Source organism: Microtus oregoni, unplaced genomic scaffold (assembly GCF_018167655.1).
Source record: "Microtus oregoni isolate MIOR12 unplaced genomic scaffold, Mior012 000027F_ref0000203, whole genome shotgun sequence".
Lineage (NCBI taxonomy): Eukaryota > Metazoa > Chordata > Mammalia > Rodentia > Cricetidae > Microtus > Microtus oregoni.
Window position 1 is genome coordinate 34,375,236 of NW_024543086.1, and position 22,222 is coordinate 34,397,457.

The 22,222-nt window shown below is 44.8% G+C and overlaps 2 protein-coding genes across 8 annotated transcripts in view; both read right to left on the reverse strand.

The window, feature by feature from the left end:
- Positions 1-324: 324 nt before the first annotated feature.
- Chrna10 (cholinergic receptor nicotinic alpha 10 subunit) lies at positions 325-3,702 on the reverse strand. Its single transcript, XM_041676612.1, has 5 exons — positions 3,642-3,702; positions 3,001-3,146; positions 2,507-2,661; positions 1,333-1,865; positions 325-807 (listed from the first exon to the last, which is right to left on the reverse strand). Exons 1-5 carry the CDS (start codon positions 3,700-3,702, stop codon positions 359-361), a joined length of 1,344 nt encoding a protein of 447 aa, XP_041532546.1. The 3' UTR covers positions 325-358.
- Positions 3,703-10,088: 6,386 nt separating this feature from the next.
- Positions 10,089-22,222, reverse strand: part of Nup98 (nucleoporin 98 and 96 precursor) — a 95,237-nt gene continuing 83,103 nt past the window's right edge. For all 7 annotated transcript variants that reach the window (XM_041675971.1, XM_041675970.1, XM_041675973.1 and 4 more), the window contains 6 exons: positions 20,961-21,103; positions 17,176-17,397; positions 16,026-16,267; positions 15,231-15,385; positions 11,407-11,518; positions 10,089-11,307 (listed from right to left, as the gene is read on the reverse strand). In XM_041675971.1, the coding sequence (XP_041531905.1) occupies positions 11,090-11,307; positions 11,407-11,518; positions 15,231-15,385; positions 16,026-16,267; positions 17,176-17,397; positions 20,961-21,103 (1,092 nt within the window). In that variant the 3' untranslated portion in view covers positions 10,089-11,089. The remainder of the gene's footprint in view (positions 11,308-11,406; positions 11,519-15,230; positions 15,386-16,025; positions 16,268-17,175; positions 17,398-20,960; positions 21,104-22,222) is intronic.

Consider the following 22,222-nt stretch of genomic DNA (forward strand, 5'->3'; position numbering starts at 1 on the left):
TAGACATGGGTGGTTATTTATTTCTTAGACAAAGTTTTCTGAAGCTCAGGTTGCCCTTGAATTTATGGAAATCCTCCTGTCTCAGCCTCTATGTGCTGGGATTACAGGGGTACACCATCTTGCTCAGCTGTCATTGAATCCTATTTCCAAGTCTGCACGTTGACCTGAATCATATTGGAGGGAAGGGAGAAAGAGACTTTGGATCCCCTCAGTGAGGGCACACAGGTCAGAAGTGCTGGTCCTGAGAGGTGTTCCTGACTTTGAGCAGCACTCTGAGTACCAACAACCACCCGGGTTTTGTGATTCCTATCTGGTGGTGTTGAGGTGACCAAGCTCCCTAAGATCCAGTTCCTGGCCCTCACAGGGCTTGGACCAGAACCAGGAGGCTCATGACCAGAGCCATGCAGAAGAAGATGCCTAGGAAAAAGCGGTCCATCACCCGAGCCAGGCGCTTCCAGTCTTCGTGGCAGCGCTGGGCAGCCCGATGGCTGCAGAAGGTGCTGGCAATGGAAGCCACATGATGCAGAAGGGCTTCCTGATGGCACAGACACCATGGCTCATGACAAGGGCCTGCTGGGAGACCTTCTGGAGGCTGGAGGCTGGGGGCTGACTGCAGTGACTTGGACTGCCCGCAAGGCTCCCCTCGTTCCCGCACACACAGGCCTCTGGCCAGGTGTCCCAGCAGGAGAACCCGAGCCCAGGCAGGCACTGGGTTTGCACTAGGGCCACAGTAATGCAGATTCATGATGAGGATGGTGAGGGCTGTGGAGAATGTGACCATGGTCATGGTGGCCATGTAGTACTTCCCTGTGGGGCAGAGAACGTTGTGAGCCACGAAGAGGAGGTGAACTCTGTTGAGCTTTCCAGCTGCCTCATCATAAAAAGAAAGAAGGCCAGCATCATGCCTTCAAACCCAAAGAGGGGAAAGATGTAGATAAGAGTTAAGTTCTCCCCACGTCTCATATCTACTAGGGCTCTGAAGCTATCTGCTACCTAATTATTTCCCCTGTTGCAGGGTCAGATTATGGTTGTAAACTGAACAGATACTGATCCTTTCCGAACACCTGGAATAACCTATTGGTTACTCATGGGTTCATAGTGATGCCCCTGCGAGTGAAAAATGTCACGTGCACAGGAGCATGCCAGGCACACAGCCATCACTCGCCACAGTTTGCTATGACACTGGGACCAGTTCTTCCGCCGTCAAGGCTCCCTCGCGCCCCTAGCGGCGAGGGGTGTTCTCTCAGACAGGTCTACTCTTGCTCCCTCTCTGTCCCTGTAAGCTGTCACTCTGCTGACCCAGTGTCCATTCCCCCACGCTCTCAGGCTCACCGATGAGTGGAACGCTCTCCGCGGGAGGCATGCTCTCGGCCAGGATCAGCTGGAAGACGGTGAGCGCCAGGAGCACGGTGACGCCCAGAGACACCTTTTCCCCGGAGTCAGCGGGCAGGTGGAAGGCCAGCGGCGCCAGCAGGGAGATGAACACACAGGGCAGCAGCAGGTTGCACACGTAGGCGGCAGCTCGGCGGCGTAGCAGCAGAGTGAAGGTCACATCCGGGTAGGGCTCGGAGCAGCAGCCATAGGTGAGCACGCGCCTGCGCGCCGGCATACCCAGCACGTGCCACTCAACGTTCTCCACGAAGTCGGCCAGGCTGGCAGACGCGCCCCGGGGTCGCACGTCCAGCTGGTGCCCGCCGTGAGTCCATGAGCCGAAGGTCAGGCCGCAGCGCTGAGCATCGAACGGGAAGGCAGACACATCCACACGGCACGAGCTGCGTGTGATGGCCGGTGCGTCCCAGCGCACCGCGCCGTTATGCCGCACAACCACATTGGTGCTGGCCGAAGCTGGTGGGTGCGTGTCTGCCCTGTGGAGAGGCAGGACAGGAGTCACCGGGGCCCAAGAACTATTGTCACTAGTTGGGCTTTAGTGGTCAGGGCAGCACGGTGGAGTAAGCCTCATCAGGCTCATTAGATTCATTCACTTCAATCTTTGAAGGTCTAGAGGAGGCAGCAACCAAGGGCTTGGAAAGGCCGGAAGCAGAGTATAAAAAGTCTCTGCAAAACCCAGAGGTGGACCTGAGCCTCACTCTGGCCTAGGGAGTCATCTGTAAAACTCATAAGAGGGACCCAGAAAAATGCACAATGCTATGTATTGACTGGGAAATGCAAAAGATCTAAAGATGGAATAAAGGAGTAACCCTAGGATGAGGCCGTACGCCAGTGAGGTCTCCCGTGGTCCCTGAACCTGGAAGGGTGGAGTTGCCACAGAGAAGCACTTGGACCCAAGACAGTTCTCTTCGAGAACTACAACTGGCTTGGATCACATAGTAGACTCCTTACAGACACCCAGCTTGAGTTGGCAGAGACGACTGAAAGTGCCATGGAGTGGCAAAGAGCTCCTTAGAGGGTCCCTTAGGGGCAAGTTTCCAAGGCATCTTAGAAACTCTATTAGGTGTTGGGGGACGAGGGTCAGTGCTTGAGGGGCAGGGCAGACAGGAGGCAATACTTGTTATAGAGAACGATGTCTGGTCGCCACACTAGGCTGCTGGGAATGCGGATTGCATCCAAGTCACCATAGGCTTTGGGGTCCCAGTGCAGATAGGCATCTGTCCACTCCTGCCGGATCCACAGGTACAAGGTCAGCACTTGGTTCCGCTCATCCTAGCAGGGCAGGCAATGAATGTGCCTACTTCATGCACACTCACAGATCTGTCAGTACCCACAAACCCAGCTTGCTCCAACAGCCCGATTCCCTTCCAGGCTTGAACTTGTGTGCTTATGGTGGGCTCTTAAGTCTCCATTTCATCAGTTAATCCCTCAGATAATTCCTGCTTGGGGAGGGGGAGTTGAGTAAATTCCAGTGTGTAAAGTCTTGGGCCACCAATGGTACACAGGAATTAATGGCTATTATCATTATTAGCACATAGGGAAAGGATAAGCAGGAGACGGCCCTTCCCTTGATCTGCAGGCATCCCACAGCTTTACCCCACCACATTATACCATATCGATGATCTGAGACAGTGTCACCTCCAGGGTCACGTTTAGAGTCTGGTCCGTGTCGGCCACAGGTCTCAGGGCACTGGTATAGTTGGCAAACAGGTCACGGAACAGCTTGTGAGCCAGTCTCCCCTCAGCTCCCAGACACTCTGGAAGATGAATGAGGATTGCCCACCTTTGTAGTTCAGGGGCCTCTGTTTCCATTCTCCACCCCCTAGCTGGAGTCTTAGCGCCTGATCCCATGCTCTCACATGCTTTCGGTGGTGTGTGTGTGTGTGTGTGTTGCTCACATGGGCATAGAATTCAAAGGAGGGGACTAGATGTCTGGTTGCCACTTCTACCCTATTCTCTCAAGATGGCAGCTCTCTCACTGAACTTGCTACTTGCCGTTTTTCAGCAGTTCTCCTGACTCAGGTCTCTCCAGCACTGGGGTTACAAGTGTTTGTGCCATACCCGGCTTTTTACATGGCTGCTGCCCACTACCATCACCCCATCTCTTCAGGCAAGTCTCCTTTCTTTTCAGCACCCCCTCCTCGCATTCCCCAGATAGCTTGTTCTTAGCAGACACCGAAGAGGAAGGTGGAGACAGGGAGGTTTGGGGTGGACAGGAAGGGCATCAGTGTCAGAAGAGAGCTGGTTCATACCTGCAGGGAAAAAGAGCAGGAGCAGGAATCCCAGGCCAAGATGGTGGCCCTTGGTCCCCATGGCCTTACCACAGTCAGGACAGATGTAGGACAGCGGGTCCAGCTGGCAGGGACGATGTGTACAGTACCTGGAAACCAGAGATGGAGATCTTGCTTCCAGCCTCCTATTTGTACTTGCCCTTAAGTCTAGACCTGGGCCCTGGCACCTGCCGGTTCTCTGCTGTTCCCAGCCTCTCTGGCCTCAGCTTCTGCCCGTCTGTGTGCCCAGTGACTTCTATTACCTCCGTCTCAATTTGCTTCTTCCTCTGTAATGATCTTGGCCTCTGCCTTTGGACTTTCTTTCCACTCTCTTTTCTTCTCCATTTACAGCCCCCCCCCCTTCCTGCTTACATTCCCCATACCTGGCCTCTGAGAGAGCAAGCCTGCTGCTTTTAGAACAGGGCCAAGCACTCTATCAGCACTAAGGGTCTGAGGCATAGGGGAGTAGCCCTTCTTCCATGGACAGTTTTATTAGCTTAATTGCGGGGCTGGCACAGCAGTGCCCATAGGAACAGAGCAACTGAAACTGACACCCGAGGGTGCTGGGCCCTAAATTATTCAAATTCTGTGCGTCAGCATGAGGGCTCATCCTGGGGGCTGGGAAGTTTGGAGATATTAGGATCTGAAGGTGCACAGCTTTAGGCCTTAGAGGTATGTGTGCTGGGGCCTGTGGGTGAGATTCGCGCATTGCAGTGCAGCTACAGTCATTGATGTCTGGAGGCTCCCTGTACCCCAGCAGCTTTCCTACTGGTGAGCAACTCTGCTGTTCTGTGCTGGGTAAACTCTCCCTCCCCATGGGAGTGGTGCTGAGTCTTACACCACTCCAGATGGCCCTGTGCAGGAGAAATGCAGTGCACTCCATTTTCACAGACCCTGCAGTCATGCCAGGCGGATACAGTCTTCCCATGCCTAACACTGTGGGCAGGTAGGAGGGGTGGTTACAGTTAGGGTTAGGGATTAAGGCTGAGGTAAGAGTAACAATTACGGGCATCACAATCCCAGACTCCAAACTCTACTACAGAGCTACAGAGCTGAAAACAGCCTGGTATTGGCATAAGAACAGACAGGAGGGCCAATGGAACCGAAAAGAAGACCTGGATATCAATCCACACATTTTCGAACACCTAATATTTGATAAAGAAGCAAAAAATATCAAATGGAAGAAAGAATATTTAACAAATGGTGCTGGCATAACTGGATATCAGCATGTAGAAAAATGAAAATAGACCCATATCTATCACCATACACAAAATTCAACTCCAAATGGATCAAAGACCTCAACATAAAGCCAGTCACACTGAACCTTATAGAAGAAAAAGTGGGAAGTACACTTCAATGCATTGGCACAGGGAACCACTTCCTAAATATAACCCAACAGCAAGGACACTGAGAGAAACAATTTATAAATGGGACCTCCTGAAACTGAAAAGCTTCTGTAAAGCAAAGGACACGGTCAACAAGATAAAAGACAGCCCACAGAATGGGAAAAGATCTTCACTAACCCCACATCAGACAGAGGTCTGATCTCCAAAATATACAAAGAACTCAAGTAATTGGACAACAAAAGAACACATAATCCAATAAAAAAAATGGAGTACAGTACTAAACAGAGAACTCTCAACAGAGGCTGAAAGACACTTAAGGAAATGTTCAACATCCTTAGTCATCAGAGAAATGCAAATCAAAACAACTCTGAAATTCCATCTTACACCTGAAAGAATGGCCAAGATCAAAAACACTGATGACAACTTATGCTGGACAGGTTGTGGGGAAAACGAACACTTCTGCATTGCTGGTGGGAATGCAAGCTGGTACAGCCCCTTTGGATGTCAGTGTGGTGATTTCTCAGAAAATTAGGAAACAACCTTCCTCAAGACCCAGCAATACCACTTTTGGGTATATATCCAAAGGATGCTTAATCGTGCCACAAGGACATGTGCTCAACTATGTTCATAGCAGCTTTGTTTGTCATAGCCAGAACCTGGAAACAACCTAGATGCCCCTCTATCGAAGAATGGATAAGAAAAATGTGGTACATTTACACAATGGAGTACTACACAGCAGAAAGAAATAACATCTAAAATGGATGGAACTAGAAAACACTGTTTTGGGTGAGGTAACCCAGACACAGAAAGACAATTATCACATGTACTCACTCATAAGTGGTTTTTAAAAATAAAGCAAAGAAAGCCAGCCTACAAACCACAATCCCAGAGTACTTAGACAACAGTGAGGACACTAAGAGAGACTTATATAGATCTAATCTACATGGGAAGTGTAAAGTAGAAAAAGACAAGATCTCCTGAGTAAATTGGGAGCATGGGGACCTTGGGAGAGGGTCGAAGGGGGGAGGGGAGAGGCAGGGAGGGGAGCAGAGAAAAATGTAGAGCTCAATAAATATCAATTAAAAAATAATTTAAAAAGTCTACAGTCCATCCGTCCAGAGAAGACACAGCAGCCCCAAGGCCAGTGGGAGCTGGGCCATTCCTATGGCATTGCCTTGCTCTTTCTTGTGTGTGAACTCATGGTCAAAAATAGTGACTTGGCAGCCAAAGGTGGTGGTAGTTCATGCCTGTCATTGCAACACTCTAATAGCTGAGGCACTGGGATTACTGTGAATTTGGGTGCTACACAGTAAGACTTCATTTCAAAAAGAGAAAAAAATGACTCAAACTGATCCATCACTTTTAACCTTAACCAGCAGGAAAAAGCACGCATTCTGAAGGACACTTCTGGTAAAACTAGGTGCAAAGGAGGATGGGAGCCACAGTCTTCTGTAAAGAGGAGAACAGACAGGAGAGGCAACTACATATTTTAGCAGCACACACACACACACACATACACACTGCCACCATTTTTCCTTGAACCCCCTACCTCTCATCACCACCTCTTGAGTGCCTAAATTACTGGTTCATGGCACCTTGCCCAGAATCCCACCATGTTCCTGTCTAGTAAGCCATGAGAGATGATTAGGCAAGAATGCATTTCACATCATAATTCTGTCCTTAGGACATCAATTACAGAGATCCATGGCAGAGAGGCATGACTATCAAGGAACAGAAGCAGAACAAGTCATTATGACTTTGTCTTTAGTAGTTAGAAAACTTGGCTCTCACTACAACATAAAAGCTTTATTTCGTTTTGTTCAGATGAGGCTCACAATGTAGCCCTGGCCTAGATCTAGTGTTGCACATCTGTACTTCCTGGTTGTCTTCAGATAACCGGAAACAGTACGGAAGAAGGAAGAAGAACATTAGAACCTAATTACTATGCCCTTTCTGCCATTTCCTGTTGCAAAACTTCTTGACTTCCTTTGCCGAGTGGTCAGTTTATACTGGCAACAGCTGGCTGACTGCTGTAATTGAGCTATATTGTGTAACTTTTGTTCATTAAGTTTTAAATGAGATCACAACAAAAAAACCTCTCTGGACTGAACGGTGAAGAACACACTTCCTGTTAATATGCTTTTGCTTCTACACTCGAGTCGCAATGTGACAGAGTAACGATTATACCGTCAAAAAGGCACACACTGGGGACTGGAGCGATGGCTCAGTGGGTAAGAGTACTGGCTACTCTTCCAGAGGACCTGGGTTCAATTCTCAGCATCCATGTGACAGCTCACAACTGTTACTCAAATTCCAGTGGACCCGACAAAAAACAACTAAAAACTCACTAAAAAAAGGGCATATGCTCATCCACTTCAGAATCCTGTGTATCAGAAGACAATGTTGAACTTTTCTGCTTCAACCTCCCAAATATTTGAATTTCAAGTACACGCATAAAGTTCAAATTCAAAATTTCAGTTTGTGCTGGCCCCAAGTCTTAAAGTAGGCGAGGACGACCTTGAACTCTGGACTCTCCTGTTTCCACCTCACAAGTGGTGGGATACAGACTTATATTATCAGGCTGTTTCTGCAGGGCTGGGAACTGAACCTTGAACTTCATGCATGTTAGGCAAGGACTGAACTATAACCCAGCCTTCCTTTTTAACTAATAGAAATAGTACTTGTCCTAGCTGGGTGGTGGTGGCGCCCGCCTTTAATCCCAGCACTCGGGGACTCTGAGTTCGAGGCCAGCATGGTCTACAAGAGCTAGTTCCATGATAGGCAACAAAGCTACAGAGAAACCCTGTCTCGAAAAACCAAAAAACCAAACCAAATCAAACCAAAAAGAATAGTACTTGTCCTAAGAGCAAGTACTTCCCATATGAATAAAAAACCATTAGTCCGCCGGGCGATGGTGGCGCACGCCTTTAATCCCAGCACTCGGGAGGCAGAAGTGGGCGGATCTCTGTGAGTTCGAGACCAGCCTGGTCTAGAGAGCTAGTTCCAGGACAGGCTCCAAAGCCACAGAGAAACCCTGTCTCGAAAAACCAAAAAAAAAACGAACAAAAAAAAAAAACCATTAGTCCTTTCTGTAGCACATGCTTTATGTAAATCATCTCTGGTACAAGGAAAGCAAGAATTGTTAGATTCTGAGACAGTTGTGGATGGAGGGGTTTGCCAGCTGATTGATCCCTGGCCTCAGGAGTCCAAACTGATTCAGACAAAGCAAACACTCTATTCTTTTATCCTCCAATTCTGTGATGTTGCACAAGTCTTTGGTTAAATCTACCTGGAATTTGCTCAGGCCTCAGTTCAACAAGACATGGATAGACTTTAATTCTCATTTGATACTCAAAACAGGCCACTGTAAAGCAACCAGTTCAGGAATCATTACTGCTTAAAAACAATCTCCAGAACAGAGCAGAAAGCTTTGAATACAAAGTATATTCAGTGATGCAGTTTAAACTCAGAACCTATGTACATAAACTTGTATTTACTAATCAGTAACTTCCTTGTCCCTAAGTCTGTCTTTGGGTTGAGATGCAGCTCAACATGCAAAGACCCTGGGTTCAATTCCCACCTGCCACATCCACGGCTGTCTCACCTGTGTGACAAAATGCCTCTCAGGTGGTGGCCGTCTCAAAATGAGGGGCTCGTGCTTCTTGGAACTTGGCCCCCGGCGGTTCCCTGGCACTCTGCTCGAGTTGAGGTGCCTGATTAGCCTCAACGACCTCGTTCACTTTGTTCCTGGCGATGGTTTCTTGCATTGACTCTATCCTTTCTTCTGTTCTATTTTTCTCTTGACAAAAACTTAATCTGTTCAAGGAACCAGAAAACATTTCCAACGGCTCCTTGAATATGGAGGAACTGATGCGTCAGTTCCCTCCCTTGATTCAGGCCATTAATGTTATGATTAAGACTCTGGCTCTCTCTCTGGGGGAATTTACAGATACCCTAGAACAGAAAGAGCTCATGATAGGAGATTTGGTAGCAGATGGGCAAATTATGAAGGAAAATGTATGGGATGGCATGAATTACCATTTATGGAGAGGCTAGCCAGAATGAGAAACCCCTGGTACATCTTAGATAGGAAAGAAATGCAAGATATTCTTGATAACATTCAATATTGAAACAAACCCTGGGGGTGGAATCCTGAAGAATGGTGTTTGGGTTACCTTGAGGGCAGATATGATTTAGGGCCATGAGAAAGCACAGTTAGTTAGTGGTGTGAGACGAATTTCAAAGAACAGCTCTGCCCATCTGGCCCTGACCACAAGACTTGCTGAGAATAATCAATTGTCTGTAATCATTTTTCTATGGAAACTTTTATGTCTGCCAACTTCCTTCTGTAATCTCTTAAAAGTGATGCTTGAATTTTAGTAAAGTTGCAGCACATTCAAATCTCATTAGAGTTGTGTCTGTCTGTCATTCGCTGAATCCTGGGTTCTCCTAAGCCTTCACCCCTGTTCTCCCTCGGTCTTCCATCTCCAAGAGTCACTCCGCGACACCCACCACTGCAAGGAAAGTGTCTGGGCTCCTGAGTCTCAATTTAGCGCTAACTAACGGTGTGCCTGAGTTGGCTGCTGCCTTCCTGTGAGGCAGGTCTTAGTGCCTGTGGCTGTGCTGCCCTCTCCAGGCTGGTGATCAGTCCACGGGGGACTGTGAAAGCTGTTTTTAAAGTGTTGTGAGGCACAGAGCGCGCACACAAGCAGGCACCAACAGTGCTTGGGTTACACATGTGTGCAGATGCATCTGCATTTTGTGGATTCTGAACTTGTGTTGCCAGGCTTGTGTGGCTAGTGTTTTATATTTATTTATTTTATTTATGTGCATTGGTGATTTGCCTTTATGTATGTTTGTGTGAAGGTATCGGGTCCCCTGGAACTGGAGTTACAGACAGCTGTGAGCTGCTATGTGGGTGCTGAGGCTTGAGCCTGGATCCTTTAGAAGAGCATCTCTTAACTGCTGAGCCATCTCTCCAGCCCATGGCTAGTGCTTTGACCTGCTAAACTAACTCCTTAGCCGTAGGTTTTTATTTAAATGAGTCCCCCAAAACACAAAGAAAAAGTCAGTACCATCAAGAATACTATAAACATTTTATTTTTTAAGAAAGTAGCTTCAGAAAGAGGAAAATAATCTAGATCATTTATATATATATATATAATTTTTTTAATAAAAACCTTTACATAATCTTCATGCACAAAGACCCAGGGGTGGTCATATTGTGTGTGACAGCCCCAAGTTTCACCTGTCTCAGGTCAGAGCCTCCACAACCAGCAGCAATGCAGTGTCGGTGCCTAGGGCCCAGCCAGGCCTGCCTTAGTGACAGCTGTGCCTCCTGGGGAAGGTGGATGAAGGGTGGGAAATGCTCTTGGCTAGATGGGAGGGCTGGGAGGAACACCTTTCACATTCTTCATCCAAACTCCTGGCACACCCAGGAAGATGACTGATAAATCAAGGGCCAGCGCAATCAGGGGCTTCGCAGAAACACACTGCACAGGACAGTAGGGCAGGTGTGGTGTCCACAGGACAGACGAGGGATAAAAAAAGGAGCCCTGCAGAGCTCTGCTTCCATGCCAGACAGCCCTTCTGTCTTCAACAAGGTCCCAATCCCAGTGTTAAGAAATCTTCAGGGACAAATGAGTCATCTACCAGACATCTGTAATCTGTCTCAGTGCCTTCAAACAGAAGAGGTGCAGCAATGTAGGACAGATGTTGGCATGGGGTGTGTGTGTCACAAGACTCAGAACTCTGGGTAACCCAGTTTTTTGGGAGGTTCTGCCAAAGAGGCTTTATTGACCATTTTTCAAAAGAAAAAGAAATTGAAGAATGGTCTTGAAGTTGGTAAAGAGACCTGACCTGTCTTTTTTTTTTTTTTTGGTTCCAAAAGCCCTTGTATGCTATGCTCAGTATTAGTTAAGAGAACCCCTGAACAACTAGTGGATGCTACTGCTTAGGGCAGCAGAGAGGGAGGGAGGGAGGAGTCCACACCGACCCAGAGATTGGCAAACAATGTCAGATAGAACAGTACTGGGAACCGCTGGGGAGGGAGGGAGTGCGCATGAGTGTGACGAAGAGCTGGGCTCACTGGCTCCCAACAGTCAGTTCTCGCAGGTAGGACTGTGTGAGACCACGAAGTTCCTCCAAGGCATAGTCCTCAGGCATGGGGAGTCTGCCAATGTGGGGAGCCAACAGACGCAAAGGAACTCGCTGAGGGTCTGGTGTTGAGTTGGAGGTGGCATCAGGAGCATGCTGCAGGCTCAGTACTACCCGCAGCAAGTTGGCGACACGCTTGGCCATATCTAGAGAGAAAACTCACAATGAGTGCTGACCACACAGCACTGGTGAGGCTGTCATAAGGACAGGAAGGAAGTCACATGAAAGCAGGGCCCACAGCTTACCTGACTGAGCCAGGCGGTCCTTGGCACTGTAACACGGAATCTGCTCTATTCGGCTGCACAGTGAAGTGACTTTGGTGTGTAAGTGCTCTAGTTCATAGCCTGAGCAATCCACCTGCAGAGGAGCAGACCAGTAAGGACAAAAGAAACTTCTACCTCAACCATAGATTACACAAAGTCCCAGCAACAAGTGATAGGAGGAGAAAAGCTGATGGCAGTGCCCCTGCATGCAGTGCTGAAGGAGAGAAAGTACACTTGGGCTGGACAGGTCTTTAGATGATGACTCACAGACCACATAGTTTAACACAGCACCAAAAACTTTAGGTAGGGTAAATCTGGTTCAGAGAGGTAGTAAGAGGTGCTATTCAAACCAGGACTTTACATCTCCTTATTCTAAACTCAGACATTCCTAAAGCAGTGCAGGACCTCCTCAGTCTATACACTCTCCCGATCCATCCCTATGGCTCCAATTACACTCAGTGCTAGCCCAATATACCAATCTTCTGTTTCTGTGCCATGGCTTTTGCTGTAGCACCCTTCTCACCACAGCCATCAGTGTCATCCTCTACTTCCAATCTGTAATCGCTTTATAGTTATTGGTCTTTGAGACAGGATCTTGATATGCAGTCCCAGCTGGCCTGGAACTCACTGCACATCTCAGGTTAGTCTCAAACTTTCCACTATCCCCATTTCAGTCTTGCCAATGCAGCTAGTTCAGATACATTTCCAAAAAACAAAGCTGATTTACTTTTATCCATTCAAGTCTTGAATATTTTGTAGCAACATCTCATTTGCCTTAACCTTGCCTCTCTCTCAGTTAGTTACCCTATCTTCCTCACTGTGAACCATCCAGAGCCTCCAAACACCTCCCTACTCAGGTTTACTTGAGATGTTTTCCAAGATGCATTTGTCATGGAATTTACTAATTTGGTGTTTGTGAATGCTAGCCATGCAAGCATATGGTGGTTAAAAGTCAACTTGTGGGAGCCCACTCTCTCCTTTCACCATGGCCACTTTGGGGTCTGAACTCAGGTCGTCAAGCTTGGCTACAAGTTCTTTTATCTGCTGAGCCATCTTACCAGCTCTGGAACTCACTTTGAAGAAGGCTTGCAGAACTCACTGATTTATGTCTATATACATACTCTTACCCTCTGCCAGAGCTTACTACTAACTTTTAACAGCAGTAAACAAAATGAGGCCTTTGTGTTCATGAACTTTACAGACAAGAAAATATCAAGTAGTAATTTACCTTATAGAATCACAGCTGTGATAAACTATGAGTATAAGGAAATGGATGTCATTGCTGGGCAGTGGTGACCCACATCTTTAATCCCAGCACTCGGGAGGCAGAGGCAGGCGGATCTCTGGGAGTTCGAGGCCAGCCTGGTCTACAAGAGCTAGTGCCAGGACAGGCTCCAAAGCTACAGAGAAACCCTGTCTCGAAAAACCAAAAAAAAAAAAAAAAAAAAAAAAAAGAGCATGGGCTCTTCTTTTCCAGAGGTCCTGAGTTCGATTCCCAGCAACCATATAGTGGCTCACAACCATCTGTATGAGATCTGGTGTTCTCTTCTGGTCTGCAGGCATATATGCAGACAGAACATTGTATACACAAATAAATCTTAAAAAAAAAAACAAAAAAAAAACAAAAACCTACACAGAGAAACCCTGTCTCAAAACCACTCCCCTCCCCCCAAAATTTGAATGTCTATTTCAGGAGAGAGTATCAAAAGTGTTCTTGGAGAGTTCATGTGTAAGCTAAGACCTGCCTAACAAGAGAAGGCCAAGCTCTGCAGGTGAAGCAAACAGCCAAACCCTGTAAGCTGGAGCATGTTTACAAGTAATACATGGAGTAAAGAGCAATACAGCAAGACAAAGCTGGGAAGGTTTAAGGATTTATTTTGTGCATGAGTGTTCTGTCTGCATGTATGCAGGTAGAAGAGAACACTGGATCTCCTGGATTAACTAGAGTTAATAATGATTGTGTGCTATCACGTGGGTACTAGGACCTGAACCTCTGCCAAGTACAGCAAGTGCTCTTAACTGAGCCCCAAATCAGAGACTGAGGCATGTGTTTCATAAAGTTATGAAAGTGGACACAGCTACACTGTCACTCTGATTCCCTCTGATTAGATCATGTTCTCCTTTTTTGTCCTGGCATATTGTCAGAACAAAATAATCCGGTCAATCTTTTCCTTTATTCTATGGTGATTTCTGGCTTACTTACATACATCTTCCCCCAATGAATCAGTACTTTTAGTAAGGGAAAAACATACTGTTTACCTCTACAGCTCCCAAATCCATCACAGAACTCACCACATTGGGGGTTCATTTTTTTTTTTCTTTTCTGTTTTTCGAGAGAGGGTTTCTCTGTGTTGATTTGTTGCCTGCCCTGGAACTATCTTATAGACCAAGCTGGCTTCGGACTCAGAGATCCACTTTCCTCTGTCTCCCGAGTGCTGGGATTAAAGGTATGCACCACCACTACCCGGCATATTGGGGATTCTTTAATGACCAAGTTGAATAAATAAACTGATTTCAACTACAGAGTTTCTTTAGTGATTCCTGAATTATGCCCATCATATGCCTCACTCACTGCTAGAGTTACAAGTGGATGATAGGAGCTGGAGCAAGGTTTTTGTGTGTTGTGTGTAATTTACTGCATCAAAGTCCTGTGTCTATTTTGTGTGACCTTCATGAAGACTCTGTTGGATACAGTCTATCCACTGCCCACTCTAACTTGTACTCCTTGTAACCCTCACAGGGTGGAAAGTTTAAGTAACTTAGTCAATGTAGGAAACCTAAATTGAACCTAATACTTTGACCTCTGGAGCTTGAGCTCTGAACCTCTATACTCAATGGTATGTAAGTTCACAACATGAAAGATCTCCCCCAAAACTTTAAGAATGTAAAGATATGAAAAAATACAGAATGATCTAGCAGGTACAAGAAAATGTCCCACAAGTTTTGGCAGCAAAGGAGAGGACAGCTCGCACTTTCCAGAGGAAAGAGATGGTGCAGCAGCTAAGGTGTCTGCCGCCCAGTCTGATGACCTGAGCTTGCTTTTCCCACTTCCACAACCTGTCCTTGGATGTCCAGGCCTGTGCTAGGGCATGCATCACACTCACTCTCCTCTCTAAGTACACTAAAAATATACCCCAAAAGGGCTATCTTGGGCTACACAGTGAGATCCTGGCTAGTTTAGGTTATAGGTTAAGACCAGCTAAAACAAACAAACACCCAAAGTCTCATCTTCAACAGTATTAGTTACATTTACCAATGAATTTCATTTTTTAATATAAAGTTTCACACAGCCTAGACTGGCTTCATACTTTTGATCCTGTTGCCTCATTTCCCAATGCTGGGACTGTATGTGTGTGTCACCATACATACAGTTTTTTCTTTCTTTCTTTTTTTTTTTGAGAAGTTTCCTGGCTGTCCTGGAAAACTAAGCAATCCACCTGCCTTTGCCTCCAAAGTGCTAGGGAAAGTCATGCACCCCCACAACCTGCTATAGTATGGCTTTTTTTTTTTTCTTGAGACAGGGTTTCTCTGTAGTTTTGGAACCTTTCCTGGAACTCACTTTGTAGACCAGGCTTGCCTCAAACTCAAAGAGATCCGCCTGCCTCTGCCTCCTGAGTGCTGGGATTAAAGGCGTGCACCACCACTGCCCAGCTAGCTCCCTTTTTTTCTTTTTTCTCTTCTTTTTTCAAGGTAGGGCCTCTCTAAGCAGCCCTGGATGTCCTGGCTAGTATGGCTTTTTGAAATCTGTTTTTTTTTTAAGTGCCTATGAAAAGAAAAACTAGACAGTAGTTTAAGGAATTTAGTACCTGCTGAATACGGTGGAGCATTTCAATTACTCGAATATAATCCAGGTAAACAAGTCCAGATGTTTCCCAGTCCTGAATTAGGCTGCTGAGCTCTGGAGGTGCCAGATCTTCTAAGAACCCTTTCAGGTAGCCATAGTTCTCATTAATAATAGCATCTGAAGAAAGAAAACAATGGCTTCAGTGTATAAGAATGTGGTTCACAACAGTACAGAGGACCAGGCATAAATCTAAGGCAGACAGGAAGGAGAATAAATGCTGCTGTTGAGAATTCCTAAGCAGATGGAGGGTGATAAGGGCACCCCTGTGGACCTTCTGGCTTCAGTTCTCAAAGCAGCTGTGTCTGGTGTTGCTGGTTAACATCCCCACTCATGAGCAAGAGTGTAATTCACAGCAGGGACGTCTGTGGCAGATGCTAACTACAACAGTGCCATAGCCTCGCACGCAGAGAGAGCCGCCTCTGGAGCCTTTGGTGGAACATGGATCTAAGCCTGCCCTGTCCTTTTTTTTTTTTTTAATATTTTATTTATTTATTATGTATACAATAGCCTGTCTACATGTATGTCTGCAGGCCAGAAGAGGGCACCAGACCTCATTACAGATGGTTGTGAGCTACCATGTGGTTGCTGGGAATTGAACTCAGGACCTTTGGAAGAGCAGGCAATGCTCTTAACCACTGAGCCATCTCTCCAGCCCCCGCCTGCCCTGTCCTAAAGCACCTCTGCCTCAGCCATCCCAAGGGCTCACAGGTTAGAGAAGCGCAGGGTAACTCCGGGAGATGTAGGCCTTTGCACTCACCAGAAGCAAGATGGCGAATAACAAGTTGGTGGCAGCGGTTCCAGTGGCCGGCCTTAAATAAATAGAGGGCCTCCAAGTGCTTATCGGATTCCATGTGTGCTCGAACTGCTTTGGCTTCATGAATCCACTCAGCAGGCACACAGAGCTTCTGTGTAAGGAAAGTCTCTTTAGCCCAGGACTCGGGGGTCTCCGCCAGCTGGCAGTGCCGAGTCAGCAGCTCGCGGACAGCCTTTTCACGCATGCTATGGGGAAGAAAGAAGCTGGAGTATCATCTTGGTCACAGAGAATGCTAATCATTCACATGGGCAATCTCCAGCTCTAGGAAACCACTTCAAACTTAAAAACCAAACCAAATCACAAAGTCGGTATTTTAAATTCTGACTTTTCTTAAAATACTTATTTTTATTGTTTTTAGATGTGTACATGTGTGTGTTGGTGCATATGAATGTAAGTGCCTTTGTATGTCAGAGGTGTTGGGTCCTCCAGAGCTAGGGTTACTACAGGCAGTGAGAGCACTGAACTCAGACCCCCAAGGAAAAGAAGTAAATGTTCTTTTTTTTTTTTTAATATTTATTTATTATGTATACAATATTCTGCTTCCATGTGTGCCTGCAGGCCAGAAGAGGGCGCCAGATCTCATTACAGATGGTTGTGAGCCACCATGTGGTTGCTGGAAATTGAACTTAGGACCTTTGGAAGAGCAGTCAGTGCTCTTAACCGCTGAGCCATCTCTCCAGCCCCGAAGTAAATGTTCTTAACTGCCAAGTCATCTTGGGTCTTACATCTCAACAGATGCTCTACGCAATAACTTGCTGAGCAGAGCCTAAAAAGATTGACTCATTAGGTATTATGTTTAGGTGCTAGATATACTCACTGGGTTCTGTTGTTATGTTTTTTATCTATAGTCCGAGGGGATTCTGTTCCCTTTGCCAGTGTCTTCCAGACAACCCAGTGCCCTCTCCACTTAACAACACCTGCTACATGCGGTTCCTCCTACTTCCTGTCAGGTACTTGTTCACTCAGCCTCTTGCTGGTAGGTTAATTTTAGATATTCAAACCAATCTTTGAATTGTTAACAAAAGCAGTATGAAAAGATGCAATACACTTCAAAATAGTATTTCCCAACAGGGTCCAAAGGCTTTTTGCTCACCCTGAGTTCTCAATGTGTAGGAAGACAAAGATGGCCCATTCCCAGAGCCCTTCACTTTCCAGCTGGCCAGCATAACTGGCCTGTAGCACACCCTCACACTGTTCAGAGAGATGGGTATAGTTGAGAGCCCGCAGCACTTCCCAAAGGTGCCAGCTGAGGCGGTAGTCCAAAGGATCTGCAGTTATGCTTCGAGGTTCCAACAGCTGATTGAGATCGTAATGTCTGAGGAGAAAAAGTATTCAGTTAGATACTCAGCTAGCAGATCATCTGTACACACAGGTACACTGCTCTGTGTCTCACAAGGGTGTGCCATCGTTGGTAGTGGCATTCTAAAATATGGACGTTTACAATTTCTGTTCTCCCTATCCTTTATTATAGCAGCTGCTACTTTTCTTAGCCATGCTAAAACCTGAGGACCATTCAGACTGTTTTATTCACTGAGTGAATAACTGGTCTTCATGGAGGTCATTTCTTCCTGTGGGTTGTAATGTTCACTGTTGTGTGTGAGAGAAACAAGGTCACATTCTACAAACCAGGCTGGCCTCAAACTCAGAGATCCACCTGCTTCTGCCCCCCAAGTGCTGGGATTAAAGGTGTGTGCCACCATAGTCTGGCAATTTCAGTCATCTTAATACAAAAGTATTAAGTGATGGTTTTACTCTTTGTACTTATCCATTAAAACTTTTCTCTTTCATTCTGAGAAGGATCAATAACAGGAATAACAGTGAAACCAACACTGGTTCTTTAGAAGACCAGTTAAATCATAACTACATAGAGTAAGAAAGCGAATACAAAAATTACCAGTAACAAGAATGTGATTATTATAGATTCTACAAATATTTTAAAAGGGTAAGAAAAAGCTTTGAATAACTTTTTCTTCTATTTTTTGAGAGAGTCCTGTCAATCCTGGAACTTACAGTTTACACCAGGCTAGATGCAGAGATCCACCTGCCGATGCCTCCTGAGTGCCGGGACTAAGGTGCATCCCAATGCTCGAACTTGATGTAATATTGTACTTCAAGCCGGGCAGTGTTGGTGCAGCCTTTAATCCCAGTACTTGGGAGGCAGATGCAGGCAGATCTCTGTGAGTTCGAGACCAGCCTGATATACAAGAGCTAGTTCCAGGACAGGCTCCAAAAGTACAGAGAAACCCTGTCTCGAAAAAAAAACTTCAGTAAAAAAACCCCTCTCTAGAGTTTTTTTTTTTTTACTCTAGAACATAAATGATCACAGCCTGACTTGTGGATAAATAGAAAATATCAAAAGTTCTATAATAATAAAAAAGTTATATAGCATTAAAACTTCAGCAAATTGAGCTGGGTAGTAGCAGCACACGCCTTTAATCCCAGCATTTGAAGGCAGAGGCAGGTGGATCCCTTTGAGTTTGAGGCCAGTCTGTTCAATGGAGCGAGTTCCAGCACAGGCTCCAAAGTTACACAGAGAAAACCTGTTTTGGGAAAGGAGAGAAAAAAAAAAAGCCCAAACAAAAATGTTTCTCTTGCTTCCAAGACTGACTACCTGAGCTCAACCCCAGGGCCCACACAGTGGACAGACAGAATGGACTGCGCCTTGAGGTGTTTTCTAACTCACATAGACACAGACTGCATATGAATAGTAAAAACGACCCAAAACTCTAGTTCCGGGTAATCTGACACCTTCTTCTGACCTTTAAGGGCACTAGACACTTATATACACAGCCAAAAGCAGTCAGACACATCAAATACAATAATTAAATTTAGCCAGGCATGGTGGAGTACCTTGTAGTCCCATGCACTCATGAGGCTGAGGCAGAGGCGGGAAGATCTTGGCAGGTTTTCAAGGCCAGCCTGGTCTACATAGAGAGACTCTCTCAAAAACAAATGAACCAATCAACCATCAAAAAAACCAGAAGTCAGAAGATCTGAATAGATGAGAGCAAAAAATAAATGAATGGTAAATTTTATTTCTATATGTACTATAGTTCCTATTTCATAAATACTCTGTGTTTAAAGAAAGCATCCTGAAAAGTAGAAATAAGCTGTGACCTTTTTGTGAACAAAAACGAACAAACCAAAAAAAACAAACAAAAAAAACCCAGAAATCCGAGTTATTTCTCACATAAAATAAAAAGTATCAAAATATTTTTATTTAGATATAATAATTGTATGTGCTAATTTATTAATGATAGATAGGCCATTCTCCATTTCTTAGTAAAAACATTTCATGGAAATTGATTATTATGAATTTTAAAAACTTATTTATTTTGTATATATAGTGTTCTGCCTGCATGCCAGAACAGGGCACCAGATCTCATTGCAAATGGTTGTGAGCCACCATGTGGTGTCTGGGAATTGAACTCAGGATCTTTAGAAGAGCAGTCAGTGCTCTTAACCTCTGAGCCATTTCTCCGGCCTGAAATTTGTTTTCTTTTTTTTTTTTATGTCTGTCTGTCTGTCTGTCTATCTATCTATGTATCTATCTATGTATCTATCTATGTATCTATGTATGTATGTATGTATGTATCTATCTATCTATCTATCTATCTATCTATCTATCATGTATACAATATTCTGTCTGTGTGTATGTCTGCAGGCCAGAAGAGGGTACCAGACCTCACTATAGATGGTTGTGAGCCACCATGTGGTTGCTGGGAATTGAACTCAGGACCTTTGGAAGAGCAGGCAATGCTCTTAACCTCTGAGCCATCTCTCCAGACCTGAAATTTGTTTTCTTGATAGATTTTATTTGTAGTTCATATGTGGAGCTTGAATGTCATGGACAAAAATGAATAAAATTATTATTATATATGAAGAAAACATTTCATGAAAGGTACATTACTGTTATCCTAACTCATAGAAGACTAAGGAAGAAGAAATTTGAATGTTCACTATATAGAGTGAGTTCTCGGCCAGCCTGTTTAGAGACCCAGGCTCAAACTACCAAAAAAAAAGACATAAATAAATCAAAATATGTATACCACACAGAGAATACCACTGCATAGTATACTAAGCTCTGAAGAAGACACATAACATTACTAGTGAGAATGTAAAATAACAACCTCTTTCATTTAGATGGGTCTTGCTATGTTGCTTGGTAGACTGAAACATGGATTCCAGTGAACCTCTCATACCTCAGTCTCCTTAGCAGCTTAAGTGCCAAAGACCTGCTACAGCTACTTCTTTTTTTTTTAAATATTTATTTATTTATTATGCATACAATATTCTGTCTGTGTGTACAGCTACTTCTGTAAATAAATATGTGCCGCTTTTTTCCTCACAGCCAAACCAACAATATCTAAGTCACCAGCTAATCTACATGAAATTATGCAAAATTCTACAAATTCAAAGTAACTATTCCCGGGCTGGAGAGATGGCTCAGTGGTTAAGAGCACTGACTGCTCTTCCAAAGGTCCTGAGTTCAATTCCCAGCAACCACATGGTGGCTCACAACCATCTGTAATGAGATCTGGTGTCCTCTTCTGGCCTGCGGGCATATACGTGTATACATAATAAATTAATTAAAAAAAAACAAGAGAAAAACAAAGTAACTATTCCCTAAAACTCCTGCTATTCATATTAACATGGATAAGCCAGGCACAAAAAGAGTACAGACTGAGTTCAAATATGTAAATTCCTCAAACATCAAGCCCCACCCCCATCACTGTTCAGGACTGAGGATTATTCCTAAACCAGATGAGGGGGTTTCTGTAGGTGATGGGAATGTTTCAGTTGTGTTGGTAGTTATTCTGTGGAAACTCTATCTCAACTAACTGACTGAAGCAATGGCCATGCCTGGCCCTGGCTTACCTGTCACTGTAGAGTTTCAGAAGGTGGAAGCAAACATCCTGAAGTGGTCTCCGTGTGTCTTTTTCTTCCTCTACTATACAACCAAACCCCTCCAGGTATGAAGGAAGAGGGGAGCAGGCATATTTATCACCCTCAGAAGTATTCTGAAAAGGAAAAATTGTTAAAGCAATACAACAAAAGTTGTGAGTTTTATCAATTAGTATTATCATGTCTCAATTATTCAGATACCTGTATTAAGGATGCTGTGACACTTCAAAGAATCAAGATGTTACAGCTTTTTGATCTACCTATTTTTAGTCTGGTAAGGACTTCAAACAGCTTCCTGGATTGCTATTTAAGTGCAATCTTTGCCTAGATAAATGCTATGAAAAGCAAATATAAAATATGAATAAGTAAGAAAGGATTCAAGGGTATCATGGTACTCCAGAGCGATCATAAATTGAAAGTCAGACTAAGCTTGAGCTATATGAAACCTTGTCTTAAAACAACTCATGAAAAAATAAAACTTAAAACAACAGAACAAATAACTCAGCAAGGAATTGTGGTGCTTTTGAGCCAGGGCTTCTCTTCTGTGTAACCCTGGCTTTCCTGGAACTTGTTCTGTAGACCAAGCTGGCATAATAGATCACCACCACCTGGCTTAATAGACAGCTTTTTAACTCAACAATGATAAGATATAAAAAATGATATTGAGAAATTAGAGCTGACATGTTAATAAGAGGCAAACTAAACCTGAGGTCAAGCTTAAGCAATTCCCAAGGGGTAAGATGGTCTTAGAAATGAAAACCCTTTCATTAAAGGCAGAAAAAACAGTAAGAAAATTAATTACCTGTTTTAAATAGAATAAAAGCAGACGGGTAAGTTGAAGAGGTAAGGTAAAGGATGAAATTTTGAATTTGTTGGGTCTTTCAACTTAACAGTGTTTTCAAAGAGGGCAGTCAATAGTAAGTATTGTATTATAAAATGTGATTTGAAGCTAGGTGGCGGTGGTGCACACCTTTAATCGCAGCACTCAGGAGGCAGAGGCAGGTGGATCTCTATGAGTTTGAGGCCAGTCTGGCTTGAAAGAGCTAGTTCCAGGATAGCTACGGCTGTTACACAGAGAAACCCTGTGTCGAGAAAGAAACAAACAAACAAAAAGAGTGATTTGATGGCTTTTTCTCTGTACACATTTTAAATTTTCTTTTCTTTTTTGAGACAGGGTCTCACAACATAGCCTTAGATTGTCACCTGCTTCTGCCTCCCAAGAGCTGGGATTAAAG